This window comes from Heliangelus exortis, chromosome 5 (genome assembly GCF_036169615.1).
Source record: "Heliangelus exortis chromosome 5, bHelExo1.hap1, whole genome shotgun sequence".
Taxonomy (NCBI): Eukaryota; Metazoa; Chordata; class Aves; order Apodiformes; family Trochilidae; genus Heliangelus; species Heliangelus exortis.
In genome coordinates this window covers 6,981,183-7,007,241 of record NC_092426.1, presented here as the reverse complement: position 1 = coordinate 7,007,241, position 26,059 = coordinate 6,981,183, and the positions used below count along the sequence as shown (strand labels likewise).

Sequence of the window (26,059 nt, the reverse complement as noted above, 5' to 3'; positions counted from 1 at the left end):
CTGCAGGGAGGCTCCGGCGCATCCATCGGCACTGCGGTGCCCTTCCCCCCGCCGCCCAAGGCTGCCCGGTCCCGCTGGGCCCAACAGAACCCACCCCAAACAAACCCGCAGCCGCTCACCAAGATGGCACTTACGGTTCGCAAGAGAAAACCATTCCTCAGCTTGCAAATCCCAAGCTGCAAAGGGGATCGGCTGTGAAACCAGGCAGGCATGGAAGAGGAAACCCCTCCTCCACAGATGCCCTATTTATTCGCTGCTTTAGCATCCTGCGCTGGGGAGGGGGAGGCTCGCCTGTCCTCCTCCTCGGCCACCGAGCTGAGGAACCACTATGGCTCTCCCCAATTTTAACCCCTAAGGGATTTTTTTTTTGCCTGGTATTTTACCTGGCAAACGGCCGCATCCCTCCTGAGAACAAAACCCCGGGAGCTTTATTCTGACACAAGGGAATTAGCACGCAAAGAAGCGCACGCTGAGCAGCTGCCCGTGGCTGGCAACAAAAAAAGGTTTCGGGCTGGAGGCTTCGGCTCTGAAGAAGGCAGACGCGGTGCTCACTTCTTGTGTTAAAGAGGGATTTAGAGCCTCAGACTCGGATGATTTGCAGCGAAGTCAATTTGAAGTGAGCCCAAAAAAACCTGAGAAAACACATCCACGCACAGGCACCACGCACATGGATGTATCCTTACTTCCCCTGTGTTCTTTCTTGGTTCTACCATTATATCCCAGTTATTTAAGTACAAATTAAATCTCCCCCACACTAACCTGTCCTCTCTTTAACCTTCCAGTGCGGGCAGAAGGCCTCCAGTGCAAGTACCATGTTATGCTGGAGGACAAAATAACCCCTAATCTTCATTTATGGTTATCATTTGTTTGTGGAAAAACACTCTGTCATGATTTCTGTGTGCTGTGACTGCCAGAGATCATGGGGTGGGAAAAAAAAAGGCGGAAGTCGGAGAACCCGAGATTAAAAGTCACTCCCCACCCAGCCAGTATCAGGAAAAAAAATAAAGAAATTAAGATAATCCCTTAAAAAATGCAAGGAATTATTTTGAAATCAAAGATTTTTCAGTGTTCAGGTAATCTTCCACAGACCTGTATTGGCCTGCCAATCGCTCACATTCAATACATGGCAGGATAAAAAGTGCCTGGGAAGACACCGTGCACTGTGAGAGGACTTCAGACATTTGCACAGGTAAATCATACCCAGTCACCTCAACAGTTTATCCAGGTAGGTTAAAAAAATCCATTTAAAATGGTAGGTCTGAGAAAAAGGGCAGTAGCCCCCCCCCAGCTTGACAGACAACCAGAACAGTGGCAGCATGCAGAAGAGAGGGACTCCCCTTGCACTGCCAGCTCTCCCCTGCTCCCAGCACATCGTGGCACACATTGCATAACCAGAATAAGCCCAACCATCCTGTCTGATACCATAATCAATTTTGTCACAGCTTTTGCACCAAAGAGAAGTGTAACCCCTAAGGGACAGGAAGCCCAGAGAAAACAGGAAGAAAGCAGGCACTTTTTGAGTGACATTTCCACTGCCCAGATCTTTATTTTTATTTAAATAATTACAAGAACAAAATTTTACACTGATACTGCCACAAACCAGTATAATTTTGCTGAATGTGGCTGTATCATTTACCTGGGGGCCTCACTACATCATGTTTTGCTTCCCTTCCCATGCAATACTCATCTGCAGCAATTTAGAAAGACCTTTGAACTCGGAGTGCACTCACACCAAGTGTGGGCTGTGACTGGGTAGGAGAGCACACTGAGTCGTGGTGCCTGGCCATCTGCCCTGCCAAAGGGTAGGAATGTGGTGGGAACAAACAAAGGCCAGCTGAGAGGCAGCAGGAACTAGCTCGCTCCTCACATCTCCCAGGCAGGGACTCACTGCCACTGGAGCAGCTGCAATGAGGGTCCCAGGATGTAGGGGAAGCACAGATCAGCTGCTCACTGAAGATGCCCAATAAAACATCTGTGGAGCCCCTGGACAACACAGGGTGGTGTCATTGGAGAGCTCCAACTCCCTCCTGTTTTACTGCAACCTGAGCAGTTTCAGGCTGTTTAGGAATTTCAACCACAGTATACAGCAAACCAGCTAAAACCACCTTGAATCTCCCAAGTTCGGTTTGGGAAGGAAGGGGATGACTTTGGCTAGGGCAATTTAAGGTTCCTGGAGTTCCTGGACCCTGCAATGAGTGCTGGCAGCTTGCCAAAAAAAAAAGACCTTGTTGCCAAGGATTCACATTTAAAGAATGAGATGCACGCCTGGCCTTGCTAGCTTCCCTCTATTCTCACATTGGCATTAATGGTTGGTCATCTGAACATGTTCCTGCTGCATACACAAAACCTGATTTTTTTTCCACAAAACTTGAAACACAGACCAAACCCACCAAGAGAAAAAACACATCACAGAGTACCCATAGCCAGAGCAACTGAGAAATGGCATCCTCCTTCCTTCCACAGCTTCACAGCACTTGGAAGATTGCAGGATGCCCAAAGGTGCAGAAATGCAATGTTTGTCACTGCAGACACAGGTCTGCAGTCCCAAAACTGCTGGAGGCAGTCCCTGATCAAGCTGGTGGTTTTAATGAAGGCTCAAGCACACTTTGCACAACCCCAAGCAGTGCAGACACCCTCCTGTGACATGCAGATGCTCCTCCAGTCTGCCAGCAGGCACTGTGCAAACAGCACCACAGAAAGCAAATGCTTCCTCCTTGGGCTGGGAAGCAAAGCATGGAATTAGCACCAGTGATGGGTGGGCCAGGGAAGGACACTGAGGGACACAGATGTGCACAACACAGTTCCTTGGCTATTCTTGCCAGTGAATGCATGGCCAAGTTTGCACCAAGCCACTGTCTGGCTGCCACAAAGCTTTTTATCACCACAGAAGCCATGCACAGGCATGCAGTCAAAGTGTTAAATCCTGCAAGTGCAGCCATATGGCAAATCTGAGCTTGTCACCATGAACTAAGAGAATCACTTAAAGGACTAAACTGAGAGCTCACCTAATTTGCCCATCTGTCCTAGGACGTTTATTGGTTTAAAAAGGTGAAATAAGCTATCAGGAGGAATGCTCTGTATTGATAATATTGTCTTGAGACTGGTTTGGTTTCATGTTGGTAGCACACAGCCATACACTGCATTACAGAAAAAATAAAATTATACTCAGGTCAGCCATGAAGATACCAGAAACCACAGAACTGAAACTGGCTATAAATCTCAATTAGACTCCTTTGGATACAGGCTATTTTACACTCTTTAACCACACGATATTGAAGTGCTTCTCTATTAGAAAGATTCAGAACCCCAAACAGAGGACTGGGTTTGAACACACAGGTTCTCAATATATGTTTTCTCCTCCTACTCACTGAATGGCTGTGTAGCTTCCTTACTGCCCAAATCTTGGCTTGCCATGAAGACATTGTGAGATCTGGTCCTTGGTTGGGATGGATGGCCACTGGGGACCAGGGAAGTGGTGCAGTGGGCTATGGTGCCAATAGACAGCAGCTGGTTATGTATTTAACACAAAGTGCTGCAACATTTCTCAAAAAAGGCTTCAGGTGGTCACAGATCAAGCACCCAAAAACTCAGAAGATTTTTACTTCTATTTACCTTCTTTATAGCTACTGATCTGAAAAGCCAAGAGGAAAATCATCCCCTCATTTCACAGATGTGCTGTGAAAATAAAGTTCCTACATGTTGTTTTTTTTCAGGAGCAAGATAAGATTGCTGCCTGGAGGGAAGGGATTAATTTTGAGGCATTCTTCTCTCTCACTTCCCTCAAACCCTACAAAGCCCTCTGGCAATCCTGCCCTGAAGCATCTCCTCCATCACTTTTATCTTCCCCAGGAAATGAAGCAGTGCCCAAACAGAAGGGCTTTGTCCAGGTAAGCAATGTGCAGCACTGCAGCCCCTCTTCAGCCAGGCAGCAGTGGGTGCAGAGCCCCTGAACCATGTTCTACAGGTTCCAGCCTCTCTGTGCCAACCCATGGGATGAAACTGGTGATAGAAGATGTTTGGGATCATGTGAGGATGTCTGGATTGTGATGGCTTCATGCCACAGGGCCAACACGAATTTTGCCACCACTGTTTTCAAGTGCTCTTTCAGCACAGTTTATACATATGGTATTTTTAAATGTTTTTCCAAAAGCAAACTGAAAAAAGCAGGAGGCAGTCTGTCAGCATGGGGCATCACAACCCATACTCATGGGTCATCTTGCCTCCAGCCCAAGACTCCTTGCTTTGCTCTGCTCCCCCATTGAGAGGCCCCACCAATGTCACATCTATGATCAGCAGGACCATGGCCTCCTCCCCATCTCCTGAGCTCAGGAGGCTAAAACCAAAAGCATGAGAGGAGCCTCCTCTTGAGTGCCCCAAAGCATATCTGTGAGTGAGGTGGAAATTTCAGTCAACTGATCTAATTTAATTCCTTCAGTCTTCAAATCTCAGCAGCAATCCCCCACCATAGCAGTGATCTCAGAATGAGAAATCACAAGGTTGCGTGAGCAAAATAAACTCTTAGGACCATATTCTCTGTTGTGCCTAGGCTGGTATTATTTATCATTCAGCAGCTGAGAGCACTTGAGCTGTAAGCCAAGCACAACTGAGGTGGATTAGATGAGGAAAGGAGATGTGTTAAACCTGTGCTGCAATACACTGAACCTCTCTTAACATAAAGTCCAAGAGCAGAGCCAGCAGAGCCCACTTGGATGCCTGATAAACCTTGGACCTGCTGCTTAAAACCACATTTCTTCAGGTCCTTTCAGATCATTACCCTGGACCTAAGCACAGAGTTGGTGGAAACAGAAGCTGACATGCTCCAGACCTTTTGGAATTAAGAAGACAGGAATGATCATAAAGCATCACACCAGCTCCCCAGTAGCTGAAATATCCACTTTGGAAGCCAATAATGGGACCTATGCCAACGTTCCAGGCAAAGTTGCATCAGTGTACCTCAGAGCACCACTATCCATTTGTCTGAAGGCAAAGATTGAAGACATCCCAGATCTCTCTAAATACACCATCAGTTCTTTAGCATATTTTTTCAAGTTTTACTAGGTATTTGTCATGTTTCCTCAGTCTCAAAATAGTACATTTTAATCTGCATTTTTATATTGCTTCAACTCAAAACTAACACACAGCAGATCACAAATTATCATAAAAATATTTTTAAAGTGGCATGCTATGCTAAGATGAGGACAGAAAAAGCACTGTTATAAAAGTGGTTTCTTTTCTATACCAGATCAAATAAAAAGACACCCTGAGACAAACCATTGCAAGACTATCTGCAAAGTGTTAGATCTTAAGAAGGCAGCTCCTACTTAGTCATTCACAGCTCATGTGTCACCATTAATTCAGATCTCACTCCTGATTAAGATCCAACCCACTTAGCACTACATTGTCACAGCACTACTGCCCACATTACCTGTCCCAAATGTTCACTGAGTAACAGAGTAACTGCAGGCCCAGAGGGGGGGGTTTACAGAAAAAACAAAACCTTGGGAGAGAAGGCTTGACCAACATTAATTTGGTGTTAGCCTTATTATTTCTCAAATACTAATAAACTCAAGACAGGCTGAGAGACCAGCCCAGCATCCTTCCCTCGAGCTGTGGTAGAAACTCAAGATACCCAAGTGAAATGGCATCACCTCAGTAATGCCAATACTAAAATGCTCGTGATGTTCTTAACTCTCTCAAATATAATAAACATATTTAATTCTTTAAGAAGAAGTCATTGCCTGAGCTATGTAGTTTTTGGTTTGTCCAGCGTTTCTTTTTGTTTGTTTGGGGGGTTTTTCGTTGTTGTTTTTGGGTTGTTTAATTTTTTTTATTTCAACTGACAGTATTTTCCATTTCACCATCACACAGAAGATCATGAAATAAAAAAGTAAACTCATGGTATGGTCTTCCAGTTGTTTTTAAGAGACAGAGCATGTAAAGAAATAGCAATAGTATTAAGTGAAATTTCATGCAGTTTGAATGTAGAAAAGAAACATCATTGCTTAAGACTGACTGCTACTGAGACAAGCCAGGAGTCTATTCCCAGATTTTGTGCATAGGGTGAAACAGAGGCTGGTCCTAACACAGGAAACTCTCCTCAAGAGCCCAGATAAACTCCTACCATACTGCCTTAAAATTAAGGTGCTATTCAACACATGCAACAGAGAAATAATTTTGACTCTTACACCCTCCCCTCTCTACGAGTAGATAAACAGAGACATTTGTCTTCCTGCAACAAGACAGCGAGAAAAGCCATCACTTCAGTTTAATTTGACTCTCCAGAATGAATTTCAACAGAACTGAAAAGTCATGTCAGTCTGTTTCTGATAGTCTAGGACACTTGCCTCTGACTTTTATCTCACATAAAACATTGAAAATAATTTTCTTACCGGGCTCCAATGACATCAAAGAGGTGCTGCCAGCGGTCATTGATTTTGTTGAGTTTATCATCTATTTCTGCAACTCGGCTCTTGTTGCTAGCCTTGATTAGCTGATCTCCCATTTGTTTCAAGTGAAGTTTATTTTCACTGAACAGGTTTATTTCTTCCATGCAGTCCTGATAAAAACACACAAACATTGCTTAATTCCTGGACAAACCAAAGTGACAAAACCAAACCAAAACCAAAACAAAACTGTTTCTTTTCCCAGGTGTGTGATGTGAAGTCAGGTTTGGCTTGCCATGGCAGCTGAGGTTTCTACATTAGCATGTGGTACTCTTTCACTTAAAAAAAACAATCCTCAATGGCAAAGCACTCTCAAAATGAAGCCACTACAGAAAAAATAAGCTGCTTAAAGACTTGCAAGTGCAAGGAGTAAGTACTCCTGAAAATAGCAGTTTAGTGTCCTAATTTTATCTCTGCTTTCCTTATTAAATGTAAATTTCCAATCAAACTACCTCTAAAGGACCCCAATTCAAGTCTAGGATGGCTTTTTTTATTGGTATTCTTATCAAGAGGAGATTAGAGTTAATATATTGGGATCTTTAAGCCACAGTGAGGAACACTGCAGCAAAAGGATGGTCCTGTTTAAAGCCAAGCTAATAGGAATGTCTCAGAAAGAATGAACTGCACTGACTGCCAAGGAGAAGGGTCAGTAGTAGGTTTGGTTTTTGGCTGTGGTAACTTCTTCCCCTGGTGTAAGACCTACTGCATCCTACAAGCTTTTCTTTGTCCCCTGACTATCAGTTTCCCAACTGCTCGTGGTCAGAGCAGTGAGAGGCTCCCAGGACACCCCTGGTCCCAGCAGGGAAAGCTCTGGGCTGTGGAGATGTGCCCAACAATCCAGGCCCTCACGACTGCATCTCACATACAGCACAGTCCATGCCTAAATGCAGTCAGGTGTCATTTCTGCTCTGCATCATGCTCCAAGTCTGAGCACAGAGAAGAGCTAAAGAAGCTCATTTTCTCACAAACAGCCTGCACAGGCTGGTTTTTAATCACATATCCCTTCCAGAGGCAACAAAGACATGAGGAATGGTGTCTCCTCAATGAGCTTTGGACTGCAAATGAAGAGAAGTGGTATTGCTACTTACCTTCTGCAATTTGTCAATCATGTCTTCAATGCTCACGTCTGCAGTTTGCAACACTTTGCTTTCCATCTGAACCAGCCAGGAGCACAGTTCCTTATTCTTTTCATTGAACACAATCCAGGCATTGAGCCTGTCCTCGATCTCCTGCTTACGCAGAGACACCTATGAAAAGCACCCACGTTAACTTCTGGCAACATCTTTCTTGGGGAGGAACTTAGCAATTATGGGTAAGCAACGAAGATTGAGGATAAAATAGGACTGAGCCAAAAAAATCCCTGATAAGCTTTTAGTAACATGATCCCTTCAAGCTAGGCCTTGCTTTGAGCCCCCTCCTTAGGATACCAGCTCCAGATTTGCAATCACAGTGTGATACAGGAGCAATTTGGGCATTCCCAAGGGAGGCTTAAAGAGTATCAAGGCCCAACCATCCAACCCATACACCAGTGTTCATTAGGACAGGAGACTCACTGATATGGACAGTTGACTTTGACCTACATCTCACTTCCACAGGATGCTGTGTGAACGCTTATCCCTTGAGTTCAGTTCCTCTCTCACTGTGCTTGTGTCCCTGGCCCAGTCCAATACAGGCATTTTGCTGTCCATCTCCATGCAGCTGCCTCTCCCTCTTAAAGGCTTTCACCTCTCTGCATTTATATTGCTGGGTTTTTTCCCCCCACACAATACATCTTGACTCCTCTAATACCTTAGCCAAAACAAAGCAGTTGTGCTAGCAGCAGAACCAAGTCTGTTTCCCTACCCTCCTGTCCAGCTGAGCATCAGTGCAGGCTCTCTGGGGGCTCATTAGGGCTGTGGAAACATTTCACTTTGTGCTGCTGCTGCAGCAATGGGCAGATTCCTCCCGTTATATAGATTTTGCCTAACACAGTCACATTATTTAAACCCCTTTCTTCTCCCAAGGTAAGACTTATCTAAACGTTGTTCCCTCAGGAAATTAAAATAGAAAGTCTGAATAAAATCTGAACTTAAATTACTACAGGAAATAACTACTGCAGTAGACTGTAGTGGGGTACATACAAAAGAGTTTAATTTTTAGGGCTGTTCACCACAGTTGAAACAGCAGGCATAAGAAGTTCACAAAAAAAAAAACCCCAAAAAACAAAAACCAAGCCAAACCAAACCAAAAAAACCCCACAAGTTTTCTCGTTTATAGTCTTAACTATAAATTTTCCTTAGATAAATGGTCCAGGCCTTTAAATTTAAAAATAACGGCCTGTATTTCTCAGGAGGGTGTACGGTGCCTCTGGAATTATTTTCCAAGTTCAGAAAACATTAACAGAGAAAACCGTCCAGTTTAAGGCAACGATACTAAATTTTTCTTTTGCATGGCAACACCCAAAAAAATCCAAGTAATTATTTCATCACACCAAAGCTTGTGAAACAAGCGCAGCTGTTCATTACTCTGCAATATTCCCACCGAGATTGCTTTACCTTTGACTGAGTAAGGCTTAGACACGAAATACTAACTCGCTACAATACTTCTTTACAAACTAAAATAAAAGCTATTGACTTGTGAGCAAAGAGAGGCAAAGAGTTTGGCTTGCTGGCGTGCAGAGCCATCCAGAGTAACTTAAGACCCCGAAGTATTACTTCTTCCAATCCTGTTAACAGGTCAAAGTAAACACAAGCTCAAACTGCATAATAACCTAATGAATCAAGTTCATGTGACTTCGCTGGTAGATGTTCCCCAACACTTTTTAATGCAGCACTAAATTAAGTGTAATAAAGCAACAAACCAGAAAGAATGTAAATGTTTCACAGTATTTTACTCCTAAAGAAAGGGCAACTCAGTTCTTAACGTGTTTAAACCCAGGGAGCCAGCACTTAAACATATTTAAATTGTTAGGTTTTTTTTATCAACCCTCCCGGCGTTTTTTGTAAACATCAGACTGCAGACACCTCCCCCCTCCCCCCTTCCTTTCCCTGCTTCATGCCCTCGGGCAATTCCTGTGTTTATCTCTCTCTCTGCCCCCCTTCCTCCCTTCGGCAGCCCAGAACAAAGCCACCTATTGCAGTAAACAGCTACACATGAGCGCTGTGCAATTCAGCCACTCACCAGTTACAAAGGGTTTTACAAAAATAATAACCTCAGCAGCCTGTTTCCAGGAAACAAAAGGACAAAAACTTCATCCCCAGTCAGCTGCACCAGGAGAAACCCTTATCCCACCCCAGACTGCAAAACTGAGCCGGCCCCGAGAGAAATTCCCTTTGCTAACCCGCTCCCCCTTTTCTGCCAGGCCCAAGGAATACCCCGCTACTAAAACCCCTGAGGAGGCATCAGACTTACTCGCAAGCAGAGCTCTTCCCACTGCCTGTGCAAATGTTCGATCTGCTCCTTCAGCACCATCATGTCCTCTGTGAGGATGCAGTGAGCCAACCCCACCTTCATGGCCTGAACCTCCTTCATGTTGCGGGCCCAGTCTGCCAGCGACTGCTCCAGCTCCTGCATGGAAAAGCACCCAGAACAAGCCTTGGCATTAAGCTCCTCCGGTTTCCAAACCTGTTGGCTAATCCCCTGCCCGGCCTGTGGGGGAGGAGAGGAGGGGAACGTGCGGCCGCCTCTGCTGCGCTCGCCGGCGGGGCTGGAGGAGGCCCCCGCGTCTCTGCCTCAGCACCGGACTGGGAGCCCTTGAGAGCCCAGGGCATGACTCGGAGCTCAAGGCATAATTCAGACCCCACCGCAGCCCAGGGCATGACTCGGAGCTCTCCGGAGCCCTGGGTGATGCAGGGACGCTGCAGCAGCCTCCGCTGCATCCAGGACTTCTGGAGCGATGCTCACACCCCCCTTCCCGCAGCGCCCAGTGCTCCAGGGCAGCCTCTGGGGTTTCACATTCAGGAAGGAACTTGCCCGCTTCTCTTCGGGTTTTCTTATTATTTTAATCAAGTTGCTTCCCACCAGCATTTGTTTCAATTTCAGGTTACTTAAATGCTAAGCAAAACATAGAACATTGGCTCCCTTCCCTAATAAATTATTCCACAGGCGCTTACTTCATCAAGTTTGTCAGAAACGTGGAGCTTTTAAACTGCTCATTCAGAGAAATCTCTCTCTCTTCTGCTTTGTTCCCCCGATTCCCCTTTCCCTTTGTAACAGGGTTATACGTTTTCCTTATAAGAGCTAAAATTGCCACTTAAAAAGCAGACACCATTGCATGTGGCTGGGAAAAGGAAGCTCTGCACTCCAGGTACTGGGTCCCATTTTGCAAGGCAGTTGTCTGGGAAGGGTCACTGGCTCCTCTAAGAAAGCCCTAAATAGGATCCATATTGTCTCATTTTTAAGGGAAAAAAAATGCTATATATCAGAAAAAGTGTGCTGGGTACAATCCCTGCAAGGACTTGCAGTTTTTTTTATCTAGTCACTTATCTAAATAAAAAAAGAAAAACAAACCCAAAACAACAGAAAATTGATCTGCCTCAACACAGGAGGAAAGGAAATGAACAAACCAGAGACCTGAGCTTACCTGAGCTCAATTTACCTGAGCTTACAACAAATTGCTCCCTACAGATGTGCACATATGCAGTAAATATATCCTAACACGGGTCTAATCCCCACATTAATGGAGCCATGAATGGGATTTCAGGTGACTTTGGTAGCCTTGTATAATGCCCAGGCCTCAAACAGCTTTATTGCATAGAAGAGTGGAACAAAGGGAGGCAAAAGGAACCTCTTAGTCCCTTATTTTATTATACTGTGACACCCAAGAGCAGCAACTGCATTGGCTCTGCCCAGCCCTGATGCCTCTGTGGCTGAATTTCTCTTACTGGTATAAGAAGCAGGAGCTGTGTGCTTCCATCTCACAAATAATTCAGGGCTTCAGCAAGACTGCTGCCGTGGGAAAGGCAGTCAGCACTCACAAAGAAGATTTCAGACAGCTGATAATGAGTTCAAAGCCTTGGCTTGCTAATAAGCTTATTTGTTCCCACTACACCGGTCAACAATTTAGTTCATAAAAGGATGATGAAAGACTGGTCAGTCCAGACAAAATGTCTCCTATCCCTTGGAAATGCTTTCCTGGCCATTTAATTTTCATGGTGCACAATGGGCTGGAAGGGCCTTTGCCACTCCCTTTCTCTTATTTTTCCTTCTCTTTAATTATTCCCACATCCCACAGGTGTGCATGGTACTTTGCAGACTTACAAGCCTTCTTGCCTGAGGAGCTCCCTGACCAAAATGGATTGGAAAACAAAAAGAGAGGTTCAGCCATTAGAACAGCAGCCAATTGAGGTGACACCAGGGAACTCTTTCCCATTTGTCTGAGGAACTGCTTATTTTATAAATTCAGACTGTGGAAAGGGACCAGGGGAAAAAAAAAAAATCTACTATTCTTCTTGTAATCTTCTTGGTCAGCTGGACTTTGCAGACTGGCAAAGAGGGTAAAAGGAGAGCGTATAAAGGAGAGAAATTAAGAAGAAGAGCCTGTAAGAGGGAAAACTGATTTTACAGGGATCAAGTGTTGTGCAAATACTACATCTATTTAAATACAATATGGTTGTTCAATACCTTAATGTGTTCTTTGGCTTTGTAGAGCTCTTCATGTTCAAGTGGAAGTGGATCTTTGACTTTCTCCTTCAGCTCTTGCAGCCTGCTTTTTAGTTCCTTGGTTTCTTTTTCACAGCAGTCCCAACTCTGTTCAAGGAGACCCAAGGAATTATAAAAGCTTAAGATACTATATCATGACATACTATGCTGTATGGATACACCACAAAATTAAACCCACTGAAATTCATAATTTTGTGCTATGGTTATTTGGATTTTCTTTCTGATATAAAGTACCACCCACAAGATGCATGGACCCATAATCCATTCTGATGCATGCATTTACAAAAGAACTCACAGTCTCTATTATTTTAGGCTTGTCTTATAGAGCATTTCTGCTAATTTTGGTTTTTGCAGCCTGAGAGACTTGTATTATAGCATAGCTTTGGGCTAGGGATCATATCAATGACAAAATTAAATTTTAAGACATACCTGTGTGTCTACCTGTGAAAGACAATTTATCACTCTAGGGAAATAAATCTGACCTATCCTTCTGATAAGAGGTGCAACTACAGAAGAAGCAATAAGTCATACTAACTCTCTCTAAGCTAAATTTTAGTGCAGGCTTCACAGCCCAAAGCAGGAGAGAGCTTCCTGCCACAGGGAGCATGAGAGCAATCAGAGAGGGAACATCCACTGGAGCAAAAAAGGAATGCCAACTCCATTCTCCCTTGGAGAATAAGGGTCCAGTAATTTTTAGCTTCCCACAAGCCCTAATGGCACATGATAGGCACTTCCCCTGGAGCCCATCCACACCAAGCAGCAGCTCAGCATTTGCCTTGTTGCTACAAAGCTCAGCCCTAGGGATGGTGGGGCAGGAAGCTCTCAAGACCCAGTGCATCATCTACCTGTACAGTGCTGCTGAGCTGCATCTTCATCTTCTCCAGCTGGGTCTGGGTGTACCCCCAGTTCTGCTGCAACTGGCTGAGCTCCTCCTGGAGAACAGCGCTGGTCTCAGGATCAGAGACAGTACGTAACTTCTCCCCAGCATCAATGATTAAGGAGTTCATGACTTGCCACCTCTGGAGAATCATTGCCTTGCTCTTAAAAAGAAAAAAAAAAGTTTTTAAGCTGTTCTTAGCAAGTTTGGAAGTACACTCCTGCCTTTTCACTTGGGAAGAAGGGAAGACTCACAAAGGGAGTAAGGAGTTTAAAGGCACTAGTTTCTTCACATTCATGAAAAAGTAATGAGTAGATCTTCTCCTATCTGCTTTTTTTAATTTCAGAAAAATCAAAAAATCTCATCTTCTGGTTTCTAAAACTCTACAATAGCTTTTCACTGACTGAATCTATGGAGTGAAAGTACAGCAATTACAAAAAGATAGAAATTCAACTGTACGAGTTATTCAGAATAAAAAAACAGTTTTCTGTTAGCACCTCTAAAATCAACAACTAAGAAAAATCTTTTAGAGATAACAGCTCTGTTAATGATGAGACACTCCAAGTGAAGTAAGCCATCAATAATAATTTGCCTAAAACAAAAGCAGAAATGATAACTGTTTCTTTCTGTAAAACAACATGAGGGAAGGGCAGCTTGCAGTAGCAGGGAGAAGACTTTCTGGCTTTTCTCACTAAGAAAAAGCATAAGCACTAACTTGTTGGTTTCTTCAGGCAAACCACAAGGCCTGCATTCAGCAGCCATGACAATAAGATGGGCACAGACCTAGAGGGTACCTACTGACCAATGTATCTACCTAACCTCCCTGGCACCCTGCATTTCCATGTTCCTATCAGAAATATTTTTAAAGCCTACAAGGCTACTTAAATGACAACTTTAACCAGGAAAGTTTCCCAGTATAATGAGCCTTTCACAATGTCACTTATTCTCATCTGTGCTCAACTTTTTCTTAAAAGTGTCAGCAACTGCTTTTCCCCATAAAGCATCTGATTTTAAACCTTTTTACCTTACTGGACAGAATCTGTTTCAGTCTGACAAAAACCCCACAGATTTTAGATTTATGAGAAATAAATACAGTACCTTGCAATCATGAATTAGATTTCTAAGCTGGAAAAAGCTATAGTAGTCCTGGCTCTTCACAGCTTCAAGGAAGCTGTTAGTATCCTCAAGAAATCTGCTGAGACTCTGCATGGAACTCCTGAAGAGCTGCCACTGGCTCACGAGTTCATCGATCTCTTTCTTCCTCTGCTGAACCGTCCGGATAATGTTCTGCCACTGCTCTTTCAGCAAGGTGAGCTTGGAAATAAACTCCGTTCTGAAAATGACAAGTGTTGAGTGTAAGTATATTTTTACCTCAAGGCTGCATTTTAGTGATTGTGATGGATTTCGATTTGTAAAATGGTCTCCCAGTTACAATACCAAACTATGCAAAAAATTCTGTTCACTCCTAAGCTCAGCCCTACTCTGTGTATTCCATCTTTTAAGCAATACAGAAAACCTTGTACATGACAGAAGAATGGGTAATGCAAGTCATTCTTGCTATTGAGGTATAGCAACATATGTAGTACAGCAATCACAGAAACAATATGCACTAAACACTTCTCTGAAGAAGAAGAATATTAATGCAGCTGAGACAAGGTCTCTCATTATGCTGCAAAACTGATCTGTGCTTTTACCAGGCTGTAAGCAGGAGTTCAGCCATCACTGTACACTACAGCAGTGGGACCTAAATGCAAAGTGAAAAGCCTCTGTGTGATTATTGAACCCATTCAAGCAGGTTTTTGGCCTCTCCTACAACATGGTTAGATGATCAAGCAGATCTAGCTGGAGCAATTAAGAGAAGCCCCATCTATCAATTCTACTTCTCTGCAGGAGGCCATGACCTTCAGATTAGCTCTTACACAAACACCAGTGTTTGTGGGGGTGTTCAACACAGAAATGCAGCAGCCTTCCTTAATTTAGCTCTGCCTTCCCTACCAGTTTTAAGCCACGTTATGGGCCTCATTGAAGTGGCCGAGGGGACCACACACACTATCCACCCAACCCTCTGGAAGCAGCAGGCTCTGGCAGAGAGAGGTAATGTCTTCACAGCAAAAATGCTTGAGACATTCGAATCTCTGTTAACAGAGATTACTTGATGCTTCTCACTCTACATTGATTAAGAGAAAAGCATAAGATCATGCTGATAAAAAACAGGTTTGGCTACCATATGGTAGGGATTGTGTGGACAGTGTCTCAATGTCCTGTCATGTGTGCCAGGGGCCAGGTGAAACTTCTCACACCTCTGTACGTTAAAAACTAGAGAGGTTTAGAAGAAAAAAGGATTCTTCATATGCAGCATCTTCAGTCAGTTTTAACAACTGTAGGGGAGCAGCAGACAAGGAAGCCTCATGTCCAGAAGCAATGATTTTTGTTAGCCAGAACATGCAGTTGCTCTCCAAAATGCAGCAGTCGAGGAACTTGTGCCTCTTTCTCATTGCACCTCCTCACATGTTTGCAAAATGTGCAGGGGATTATTTGAAGAATGAACCCATTGAAGAATTTGTGTTTATGTCCACATGAGAGCAAAGATTCATGACCAACTCAAAGAGAGCATATTTACTAAATAACCAAGATCTTAGAAAACCAAATAGATTACCTTTTCTCTGCTTCTCCGGATTCCAAAGAGAGTAGAACTTTTGTTATGATAGAATCAAATGTCTGCTGATTTATGGAAATCTCAGTTTGCAGCATCTGAAAATACCATAAGAACAACAGTTTTAACTATTCACTGAACACGCTTTGCTGTGAAAGCTGTTTCTGCTCCTCTTGAGTGACAGCATTTATTTAACTGTAAAGGCTGAAAGCTCTATTATTATCAAGTGCTAGTGCTAAGTTCATCCTAAAAGATATCTGGAGGAATCTGCAGATACATGATAGCAGAACCTGCCAGGAGGTGTATGTAACAGGTAATCTGAAGCCTAACGTTTGCTGGATTCATTCATGAGAAATGCAATCTAGACAGAAACCCAAGAAAAGATATAAAAATCTATAGAAAAGGCTGAATATACTTTATCACACCAAGAAAAAGTTTATTCTATAAATAATTTCATTGCAATGAATGGAGATATTTAAGTAAAAGCAGGAAAATATCTTTATGTGGAATGCTGATGAATATCACTAACATGCAGAATTAACACCCTGTGGAATTAGCAGCAGTTCTTTGAGTAGGGTGAAGCTCTGCTCCACTGTGGCAGCACAAAGCCCACTCTGGCAGTTCATGACCTTCAGCATTTACCACATAATTTTTTCTCTGTATTTTGGTTGGTTTTCCATTTTCCTGCTATTAGGACAAAGTCTACAGATAAATACTCTGCTCAGAACTGCATCCACATGCTACTGCTAGCATGTAGTGTATCTTCTCCTCTGAATGGATCCTGTCATACACATGTGCACCACTGTCCCTCTCTAACAAATACCAAGTGTTTGGAAGAATGCTGATGAAATAGATTGCCACTAAAATCTAACAACTGGCCAAAGCAGAAATATGATGTGAAAACATTTGGTCTTAAATGCAGTTCTTAAAAAAACTGGTAAGGTTCCTTCCAGATTGTGAGCAAACTGCCTAGCTAGCTGCCACAGGTCACAGTCTTCAGCACTGTAGGACAGGCAGACAGTGAGTAACCTCAGGGCTGGAGAAATCTAGGACTTTCACAACACAACACTTGAGGTCATGCTCCTAATTGTCATCCCTGTAAAAAGGGATCCATCCATTTTGGAAAAGGGTTTTCACATTTCAAGGTTTTCCTCTGAACAAGTACAAGGCCACATTTCAAAAGAGTGAAATGCTCTGTAAAACTGGCCAGATCTAATTTCAAAAGGCATAGTATTTTCTTTCTAGTGGTTTTCCCCAACCTTCATCATTCAATAACATGCTTCCATTTTTAGACAGCTTTACCTCATATACTCTCTGTTGCTCTTGCAGTTCTTCAAACCGTCCTGGAATATTTGTTTTTAAGGCCTCTTTCATTTTTTCTAGGAATTTCATCCAGTTTTCACATTTCTGAAAGAATTTCTTTTCATCATCTTGAGCTCCCTCAAGCACACTGTAAAACAAATGAAATAATCAGAAACTCACGTGGTGGTGGTTGTTCTTCTGGGTATGTTTGCATGGAGTCTAACATGGTGGTTAGTGATACTAACATGGTAGGGTTTTGCTTGGCATTTGCTACCTTCTTCACCTATAAACATCCAGATTTTTGCTTTAAGTGACTTGGAATACAAATAGCCACTGAATAAACCTAGAGTTAGCTGAATTCCTGGGCAGGAATTCAACTTGGAAAACCCCTGAGAGGGCTTCCCATGCTTTAATCTGGTTTTGATTTTGAAAAGGAAATGGTTAGTAGTGATCTTTTGTTTGCATTTTGGACCTGCAGCGTTCCAGAGCAGTTGCTGTTTTCTGACTCCACTGCCGAGTCAGGCTCTGCATTTTCTTCAGGGTGAAGTCACTGAGTGGCAGCTTAATGCTTGCTTCATTCAAACTCTCTATGCTTGGAGAAAGTGCAGCAAGCTCCAGGGTGTGATTCTGGAAGTTAAAAAAAAATAAATTAAGTGCAAAAAGCACTGCTTTTCTTCCATTTCAAAGAATTATAAATGTGTCTTCAGTAGGAAGCATCTGAATGTTATACAACCAAAATGCTAACCTAAATCCCCTCACCATTTCTGAGTTAGCTTCAAAGAATATAGGAAACAAAGAAGTCACAAGTCCCTGACACAGGACCCCTTTTTCCAACAGTACTGAACAGATACTGAGGAGCTGGCATTTGAAAATTTACTTTGTACCCTATGTTGAGAACAGTAGAGTAGCCCCAGAACAAAGCTGGGGAAAAGGGTCCCATCAACCCCAAAACCATGTGGTTTTCCTTCCCTCCGTGCAGGCATTTGGCCTGCAGTGTGCATCTAGAGTTTTTATGAACTTGTGTTCAATTCTGAATTCCCCTGCACAAGAAAAGCATAGAGCTCCTTGACCACGTCCAGAGGAGAGCCACAAAAATGATCAGAGGACTTGAACACCTCCCCTGTGAAGACAGCCTGAGGAAGGTGGGGTTGTCCAGCCTGGAGAAGAACAGGCTCTGAAGTGACCTTATAGGGGCTTTCCAGTACCTGAAGGGGTCCTACAGGGAAGCTGGGGGAGGACTTTTTGCATGGGTGTGTAGTGAGAGGACAAGGGGCAATGGTTTAAAACTTGAAGAGGGGAGATTTAGATTAGATATTAGGAGGAAATTCTTGACTGTGAGGGGGCTGAGACACTGGAACAGGCTGCCCAGGGAAGTTGTGGATGTCCCCTGTGTTCAAGGCCAGGTTGGATGGGGCTTTGAGCAACCTCATCTAGTGGTAGGAAACCCTGTCCATGGCAGGAGGGTTGGATCCCTCCCAACCTGAGCCATTCTATGATTCTATGAACTTAAAATTGCTTCTTGTGCTTTGGATGAGATTATAATTACTCTGATGGAAGCAGTCTGTTGTACTTAGGACAAAAAGATTTTCTTGAATTAGGCAAGTGCTGGTATCCTACAGACACTTAAATCCTGTTTGTACCAGTTTGTGCTTGGGAAGCCAAACATACCATGAGCAATTCTGAGTTGTCTGTTTCTCCCTCTAGACAGGCACTATCGAAGGCATCTGTGCAATTCTTGACACGACCTTCCAGCATTTCAAGGCAGTTCTTGAAATCCTCCAGTTGTAAAAGATTGAACTAGGGCGAATATTGCATATTTATGTTAAATGTGATTCAACAGACATACTCAGTATACAAAAAGGATCATAAGCAATATTATCAGGAAGAAAAAAACAGATGTTAAATCCAAATTCCAAAGCTTTTATCACTCACTATCTGAACTTTTTCAGTTTTTGCTCTAAATAAGGGGAAAATTTAAGCCCAGGCAGTGACTAAGACACTGTCTTTAAATCCTGAAAGATTCATATATATGGAGGAGGAATAGAGGCATCTGCAATACTTTTTTTGTAGCTATGGGCTGTTTGATTTATTGTGAAATTGGAAAGCCAAAACTTAGTTTATCAGAGGGAAGAAACTTCTGGAAATGAGCTTCCTTTGAGCTACACACAGGGCCTGCTCCCATGTGCCTATAGCCAAGGCTGTGCAGCTCATGTGAGCTCTGTGGGGAGATACAACCAGGGCTGGGATTCAATTTTTTTATTCACAGGGAAAGCTTTATCTTTCTTTCAAGAATTAAGCTGTCTCGAAGAACACTGAAACAGCAACATTTTTATAAGGCACGAATGGCAAAAATTGATGTGTGGAGAGAGGCACTTCTGTGGTAATGCTTCAGAGAAAATCACTACCCAGAAATGAAATTTTTCATGGAGCAAGAAGTTTATAGGGAATATGAGAAATCTGTTACCTCCCCAAAGATATCTGGCTTCCAGCCACTGAACTGTGCTGGGAGATGGAGTCACACATAAAACTAGCTGAAATTTTCTTGATGGATTTGGGTTTACTTTAGAACAGAACAATTCATTGAAACCCAAGCTTTTCACAGGAACAGACTAGTTTTACATCAGTAAATGTACAGCAGTACATTTGCTTTGAAGTTTCCTCAGGAATACCTCCACAGAGGGGAAGTCAGTCCCACAGTATTCTGTGAGAAGAACCTGGATCCAGGTCCCACCCAATTCTGCCTGAACAGGGGATATGAATCATCACAAAAAATAAAATCAAATTACCACAGTTTTCTGTTTGGTCTTGGGCACAACATGTGCATTCTTATCAAAACAAACTGAAGTCCTTAGGCTTCTTCCAAGGAAGAGCTGAGAAAGTTTACTACTTACTTGAAAGTTTATAGAATAAAAATACATTTCCCAACCTTTAATCATCTCTGAGGATCTTGTACTGCGTAAGGGACCTCTTAAAAGGCTTGTTGGAGTAACACAATCAGGCAAGAAGGGTAAAATTCCTTCCTTCATCAGTCTATCTGGCTTTTTGTGTTATTTCTTTACACAGTGGATCATACTGTCAAACTTTTAATTTTAACTGAAGAACAACAGGGAAAAAGTAATCTCACACTGATAGCTAATTTGATATTTTAAAAATTACCTCAAATTCTTTTAATTTCCCCTGCAACATCTTTTCCAAATAGGATGCTCTCTGGAGTGGCTGCATCTTCTCCAACAGAATGGCTTGTGCAGCTGTCCCAGCCTGCTGTTTTATCTGGTCAGCCAGCAAACACATCTGGGTATGGCATTCTACTATACTTTGAAGGCCATGCTGTAAATTCTGATGAGAGAAGGGGAAAAAGAAAAAGCATATGAATCAGACTATCATTCATGTGCCACTTTCAACTAGAACCTTCTGTTGCTGTAACTAAGCTCTTGTTGATCTCCTCCAGAAGCCAAATTTAGCTTATGGTGAAAGCTTCAGTGTTTTACTCAGAGGATAATAGGAATTGTATCCATTGACTTTAGTGCTGGGAAAGGCATGGTTCAAAGTTCAGTGGAACACCAGTGACTTCAGGCAGTGGAATAGTACTGCTACAGAGGAGATTAGGGAGAGAAATTAGAATATCCCTCTCTACAGAATGGACCTACAGTAGCAGAGGGAGAAATAGGCCCATGCTGCAGATGATAAATAAAACATCATTACAAATGCTACAATGTTACAAACATAACCAGTTATCCAGTTATTTTATATCCCTTAGTCACCCAGGTTTATGGGTCACTATTTTGTTTAATTTGTTCCCCTTCACTACAGAAACCACAGAATGATGCTATTAAACTCCAAAGGCAGTATGAGAACATGGGAAGTCATTTCATACTTGCTCAGTGTACTTGATTTTTTTTTTTTTACCCTGGACAAGGAGTGACAAGTTGTTTCTATAACTGTCATTTACTTCTAGCCATGAAACCCCTTGGAATTACCACTGTATATTGCCTTTTCTGTGAGTAATGATACCAGGCTTGTGAATTATAGCAAATAGCAGATACATTTTCCTAAAAAGCAAAATGGCTTTTAGTTCCTGCATCATATTATAAACTTCCACTTCAGCCATTCAGTAAACAACCCATTTTGCTTTCTTACTCTTATATTGGACATTACTTTTCTTTATTGTGGTGACAGAGATCCATAAAACCATAATCCTTCCTAATATATACTAGAGAAAAAGATTACAGAGGTTAAAATACAGTTTTGTAGTGCACATGCATTTTCAAATGTGTGTAACTCATGCTGTGTAACTGATCCCCATTCTTCTAAGTCACCACTTTCAAAACACCACAATAAATCCTTGTGTACTACCCACACATACCAGAACAGGATCTGCAGTATCAATAGCACTTGAGTGGTCATGCCTTGCTTAGTAGGTGCCAAAGACTACCCAAAAATTTCTAGAAAATATGATGCATTTTGGTGACATACTGATGAATTTATATCACAGCCATTTATAGATCAGAAGATAGTGAAAATCTTTTGGTCTAAGTTTTGCTGCTGTTAGTTGTTTCTGACATAGAAAGAAACAGATGAGTTCTTTTTCACACAGTGTAAAGTTTCTTAATTAGCCACATGCAAAACTGAGTACTTTGGACTTCTTTCAGTGTGTGGCTAGAGGTTCATAAAGCATGATGAATCATTGCTCTGCCTGAAATTAGAATTATTATTGCAGTCTGAAGAAATCAAAAATGTTAGAACCTAAATGACAGCTTTGCTGCCTGAGAAAGTCAACTGTACCCTGTGGTCCCAGCATGAGATCTCATTTGCCCAAAGGCAGAAGCATTCAGAATAATTTAAAGAGCTCAGAAACCTGTAAATTTATCAGACCAGGCCAAAAAAAGTACCAGACTCAAATATAACAAATTTGAGATTCTAGAAGACTTGAAGATCCTTCTGTGTTCTGGAAAACTGCTCTTTTTTCCTCAGCTTTTGTTCTAGCAGGTATCTTTCCTCCCAATTAGTGCCTCACAAGGTAAGTAATTTTTGGTTTAATGATTCTTTCCAACACAGGCCTGATTGTCTGTTTAGAGCAGAAAGGGGTGCAAATGGAATATCAGAGTGAGGGTGCTGAGACACTGGCACAGGTTGTCACCCATGCCTGGAAGTGTTCAAGGCCAGGTTTGATGGGGCTCTGATGCATCCCTGCCCATGGCAGAAGGGTTAGATCTGGATGATCTTTCAAGTCCCTTCCAACCCAAACCATTCTATGATTTTATGATTGCTCCCTTCTGCTCTATTCTCATCCTGTGTTAACTCTAGTTTTGTTTGGTCTCAGAATCTGGTGAAAGTATTTAAAGGAAATATAGAGGTGCCAATTAATGGAAAAAAACCACATGTTTCATGTTTTCCACTGACTGTATTTGAGAGAGGAGCTGGGAAGAAGGATTCCTTTTGATTTGTTTCTCAAAAACAAATCCTGGTTTGTACCAGACAGCAGAAACGTTCTCATGTACCTTTATATCCTCTATCCTCTGTGTCAGGTTTTCCATCATGTTATCTTCAGGCATGTGAGCATCCAGCAGCTGAGTGCACTGCTCTTCATGCTGTTGTAACTTGGCTACTGCCTCAGTGCATAAAGTGTCATAGGGCTCCCAGAGCTGCAGGGTTGCTTGTGCTGCCCGCAGTTGATCTGTGATATCTTCATTTACTGAGTTCCACCTGCAAACAGATCAGAGGATATGAGCATTTTCCTAGTAGCTCCTCTTCCAGAATATGACAGATGTTCAAGTCCTGCCCCAGTGACTGTTTGTTTTAATACTAATAACTGGGGTCTTTTTCACTTACCTGGTGCGTGCCTCCATGCACTTCTGTTCAACAATCTCTGCAAAGGAGGGGGAGCAGTTCTTCTTCAGGTTACTGGCAGCAGCCTGGAGCTTGGCCCAACTTTCTTCACTGTTCTCAGATTCATCTTGAAGAGACTGCAAAATGGATTATTAAAATTAGGTGGGAAAAACCTAAGTATAGCTTCCCCTACAGACTAGCAGGGATAGGGTAGCAATGATGCGTTTCACAGCACAGATTAAAATGTTTTGGAAAAGTGTAACACCTAATCCTAAAAGTTAGTAAACTAAGAGAGAGAGGTGAAATGGGCCAAATTAAAAAAACAATCAGTCAGAAGGCCTCTTTTAAACTGAGGTAATTTATTTGCTTTAAAAGAAAATTAACAAACTCACAGCTTTGAGCTGATTATAAATAACTAGAAACCAACAATGTTTTAATTTTAAGCCACCTATTCAGGGAAATTTTTTCTATCAGTCAAGTTGGCTTGACAACTCCTGTCCCTGGCTGTGTGGTCACCCCCCTTATACAGGCAACTATAGAACTCTGCCTTAGATCAGATCTGTGAACTGACCCTGATAAACAATAAATAGGGTACCAGAAAGAAGAAGGTAAAGAGGGTGATGGATTCCTCCCATTTATTTCATGTCCCTATTGAGGGAGAAAAGTGCTTATTTGGGCTTTACTGCAGAGAGACACATACCAGAGAATTCAGACCCTCAGTCTGGGATGCACCATTTCTGATATAACTTGAAAATAAACAAAACCAGGCCTTATTTACACAGAAATAGGGAGTGTTTACACCTTTCAACACTTGTTTATAGCCAGGTAAAGGGTTTTAGCTGCATCTGTAAAATGTTCATACCTGGGACCAGCCTGGTTGCCTACTGTGAGCACCCCACTCAGACTCTAATAGCTGAGTAAAGCAGCAGGGCAGTCCAGAGCATTTACATCTGGCATTTAGGCTCAGCCTCATTCAGAGGCTGTAGAGGAAACTCCAGCTCTCAGGAGGCAGAGTGAATAATTGACTTTGCCCTGGAAGGCATCCAAAGCAATGCCAGGGCATGTCCTGGTAATGTGGGGCTTGGGGATCCCCCTGCTGCTAACCCACAGCTAAGCCAAGCCACAGATTTTGGGAAGGGGAATCCTGAGTCCTGGACCTTGACTCCAGTGTTGTTTATGCACAGAAAGATGCTTTAATGCAAATAATGCTTTAATGCAACACCTGTCAGTGGTCACTGGCACAGTGGCTGGGACACACTGTGCCAAAGGTAGCATTCAAATCACACATCTGGAGCCATGGTTCCCTCACCAATTTTCTCCCCAGTCCCCTTCATTTCTACACTGAGCCCCAGCACTGATGCACAGGCATCTCCTTCCAGGTTATGCTACAGCCTTATGGCAGGGCATTTCCCTGGGAAGTGCAAGCCAAGAGGCAAAATTCCTTTTGGTCAATGAGCTGAGAACCAACTTTTCTCTCCTGAATGGTGAGTAACCTTTAGGCAAACACAAACAGCAATGGCATTAGGTTTTCCTTAGCCAAAACTTCCTGCTGTCCATGTGCATTAGACATGGACTGAGCAGACAGACATTAACATGAGGGGTGGTCATGGAGTGCAAGTGTCCATCTGGGAGCATGAGGACTTGGTACTTCAGATGGGGATGCCTTCCAGCAAGTGCAGAAGCCTAAAATGTCAAGGGATCTCTGCAACCCCAAATGAAGATGCTGCTAGCCTAATGTGAGACAGACATGTTAGCAGCTGACCTGTACTTCTTTCTTGAAGCTTGGTACCTAAATTGTACCAAAGTTGAACTTACGTGCTAAATAAAGTTCAGAATCTAAAAACAGTCCTCAGTACCTCTGTAGGTAAAAAAATACTACTAAATATACCTATACATATCACTGATTCCAAAGGCACTACAATAAGGGAAGCTTCTCAGATAATTTTGCATGATCTCTTTCCAGTGGAGTTTTTTTTTTGTTTAAGGCACAGAAGGAAGTGTAGAAATAGGAAAACTTAAGTAGATTTACCTGAAGAGTTTTGATCTGTTTTTTCAAAGCTTCCAGTGACACCACAGAAGGTTTGCACTGCTCTATGCAGTACAAATTTCTTGTTGTCATCAGGCTGACTTCTTCATAAGCTTCATCATATGCTCTCCATTGCTCCAGTATTGACTGCATTGAGGTCTTTAACTGGGCAACCTGCAAAGAAACCACTTTTGTTACTATTTCAGACAGGTAGTCTTGAAACATTAATTACTTTACACTGACTTACAAATCCAAATGCTCAGTCCTTGACAATCCACAAGAATTTCACAAGTTTGAGTATTTTCTTACATGGTAAGGGACTGTGCAGGCTTTGAAACAAGCAGTAAACAGTATTTACAGTGAAATAAATGAATTTTCTGGAGATAAAAATTTATCCAGAGTTAAGAGAGCACCATTCTGTCAGCCATAACTTCATAACCCCCTCAAAAGTAAGAAGTACTGAAATAATAAACAGCTTCTTCCTTCCTTACAAAATAAACCTGAAATGGGAGGAAGCTGACATTCTTAACCTTCTTAGGAAATAGTTTGATACAGTTTCCTTTGCATGAAAATTTGAACAGAAATTGTTTTGTTGTGTATGGAAGATGATGCTACTACTACAATACTCTGGTGAGCTATAAGCTGCCTTATGCCATTGTGCCCTACTAATGCAGGCTCATCTGAACCACAGCCTAGGAACTTCAGGATTCTCTTGTAAAAGTAAATGATGGATATCTCTTTTGTTTTCTCTGTCTTTTTCATTATTACAGTTGTTTAATCTATACTGGGGCACACATAGTTTCCATTTGCCACATCCTCCTAAACATTGCAAACTCCAACCCATAGGGTTTTTTTTTTGTCATTTTTATTCTTCTGCATCAGGTAACTACGTATGGCATTTCCCAGGTTAGACAAAACATTAATATAGCTCACTACCTATTTTCAGTCATGCCAAGATCAGATGCCTTGAGAAAAGCATGAAAACCAGGCCAGCAAACAAGGATGTCTGCATGGGACCTGGCAAAGGCAGATGCCAGATCTCAGTTCTGACTCTGCATCCACACAACAGAAGATGAACTTTTCTACACCATAGCACATGCTAAACAGACAGCATGGATCATTGTATTCTAGTTCCTGGTTCCAGGCATGCAGGAATAGATGGATTAATCATCTCTATTCTCATCTGAATCATGGTATAGGTGGGAGGAATCTAATTGCTTTTTGTAGTCTGTAGCTAATTACTGCCCACACAAGGAAGATGGAAATGCAGTGTATTCATGAAATGCCTCTGG

General features: G+C 42.5%; 1 protein-coding gene across 5 annotated transcripts in view; it reads right to left on the bottom strand.

The window, feature by feature from the left end:
- LOC139796858 (nesprin-2-like) overlaps nt 1-26,059 on the bottom strand; it is a 178,812-nt gene that overhangs the window by 20,444 nt on the left and 132,309 nt on the right. For 3 of the 5 annotated variants that reach the window (XM_071745335.1, XM_071745336.1, XM_071745339.1), the window contains exons 88-101: nt 24,771-24,941; nt 22,745-22,878; nt 22,414-22,618; nt 20,072-20,251; nt 18,584-18,712; nt 17,388-17,542; nt 16,916-17,063; nt 15,617-15,711; nt 14,059-14,293; nt 12,929-13,123; nt 12,045-12,170; nt 9,834-10,070; nt 7,532-7,690; nt 6,390-6,556 (exon numbers count right to left, since the gene is read on the bottom strand). In XM_071745335.1, coding sequence (XP_071601436.1) covers nt 6,390-6,556; nt 7,532-7,690; nt 9,834-10,070; nt 12,045-12,170; nt 12,929-13,123; nt 14,059-14,293; nt 15,617-15,711; nt 16,916-17,063; nt 17,388-17,542; nt 18,584-18,712; nt 20,072-20,251; nt 22,414-22,618; nt 22,745-22,878; nt 24,771-24,941 — 2,336 coding nt within the window. The remainder of the gene's footprint in view (nt 1-6,389; nt 6,557-7,531; nt 7,691-9,833; nt 10,071-12,044; nt 12,171-12,928; nt 13,124-14,058; nt 14,294-15,616; nt 15,712-16,915; nt 17,064-17,387; nt 17,543-18,583; nt 18,713-20,071; nt 20,252-22,413; nt 22,619-22,744; nt 22,879-24,770; nt 24,942-26,059) is intronic. The other 2 variants (XM_071745337.1, XM_071745338.1) reach the window with 1 other exon arrangement.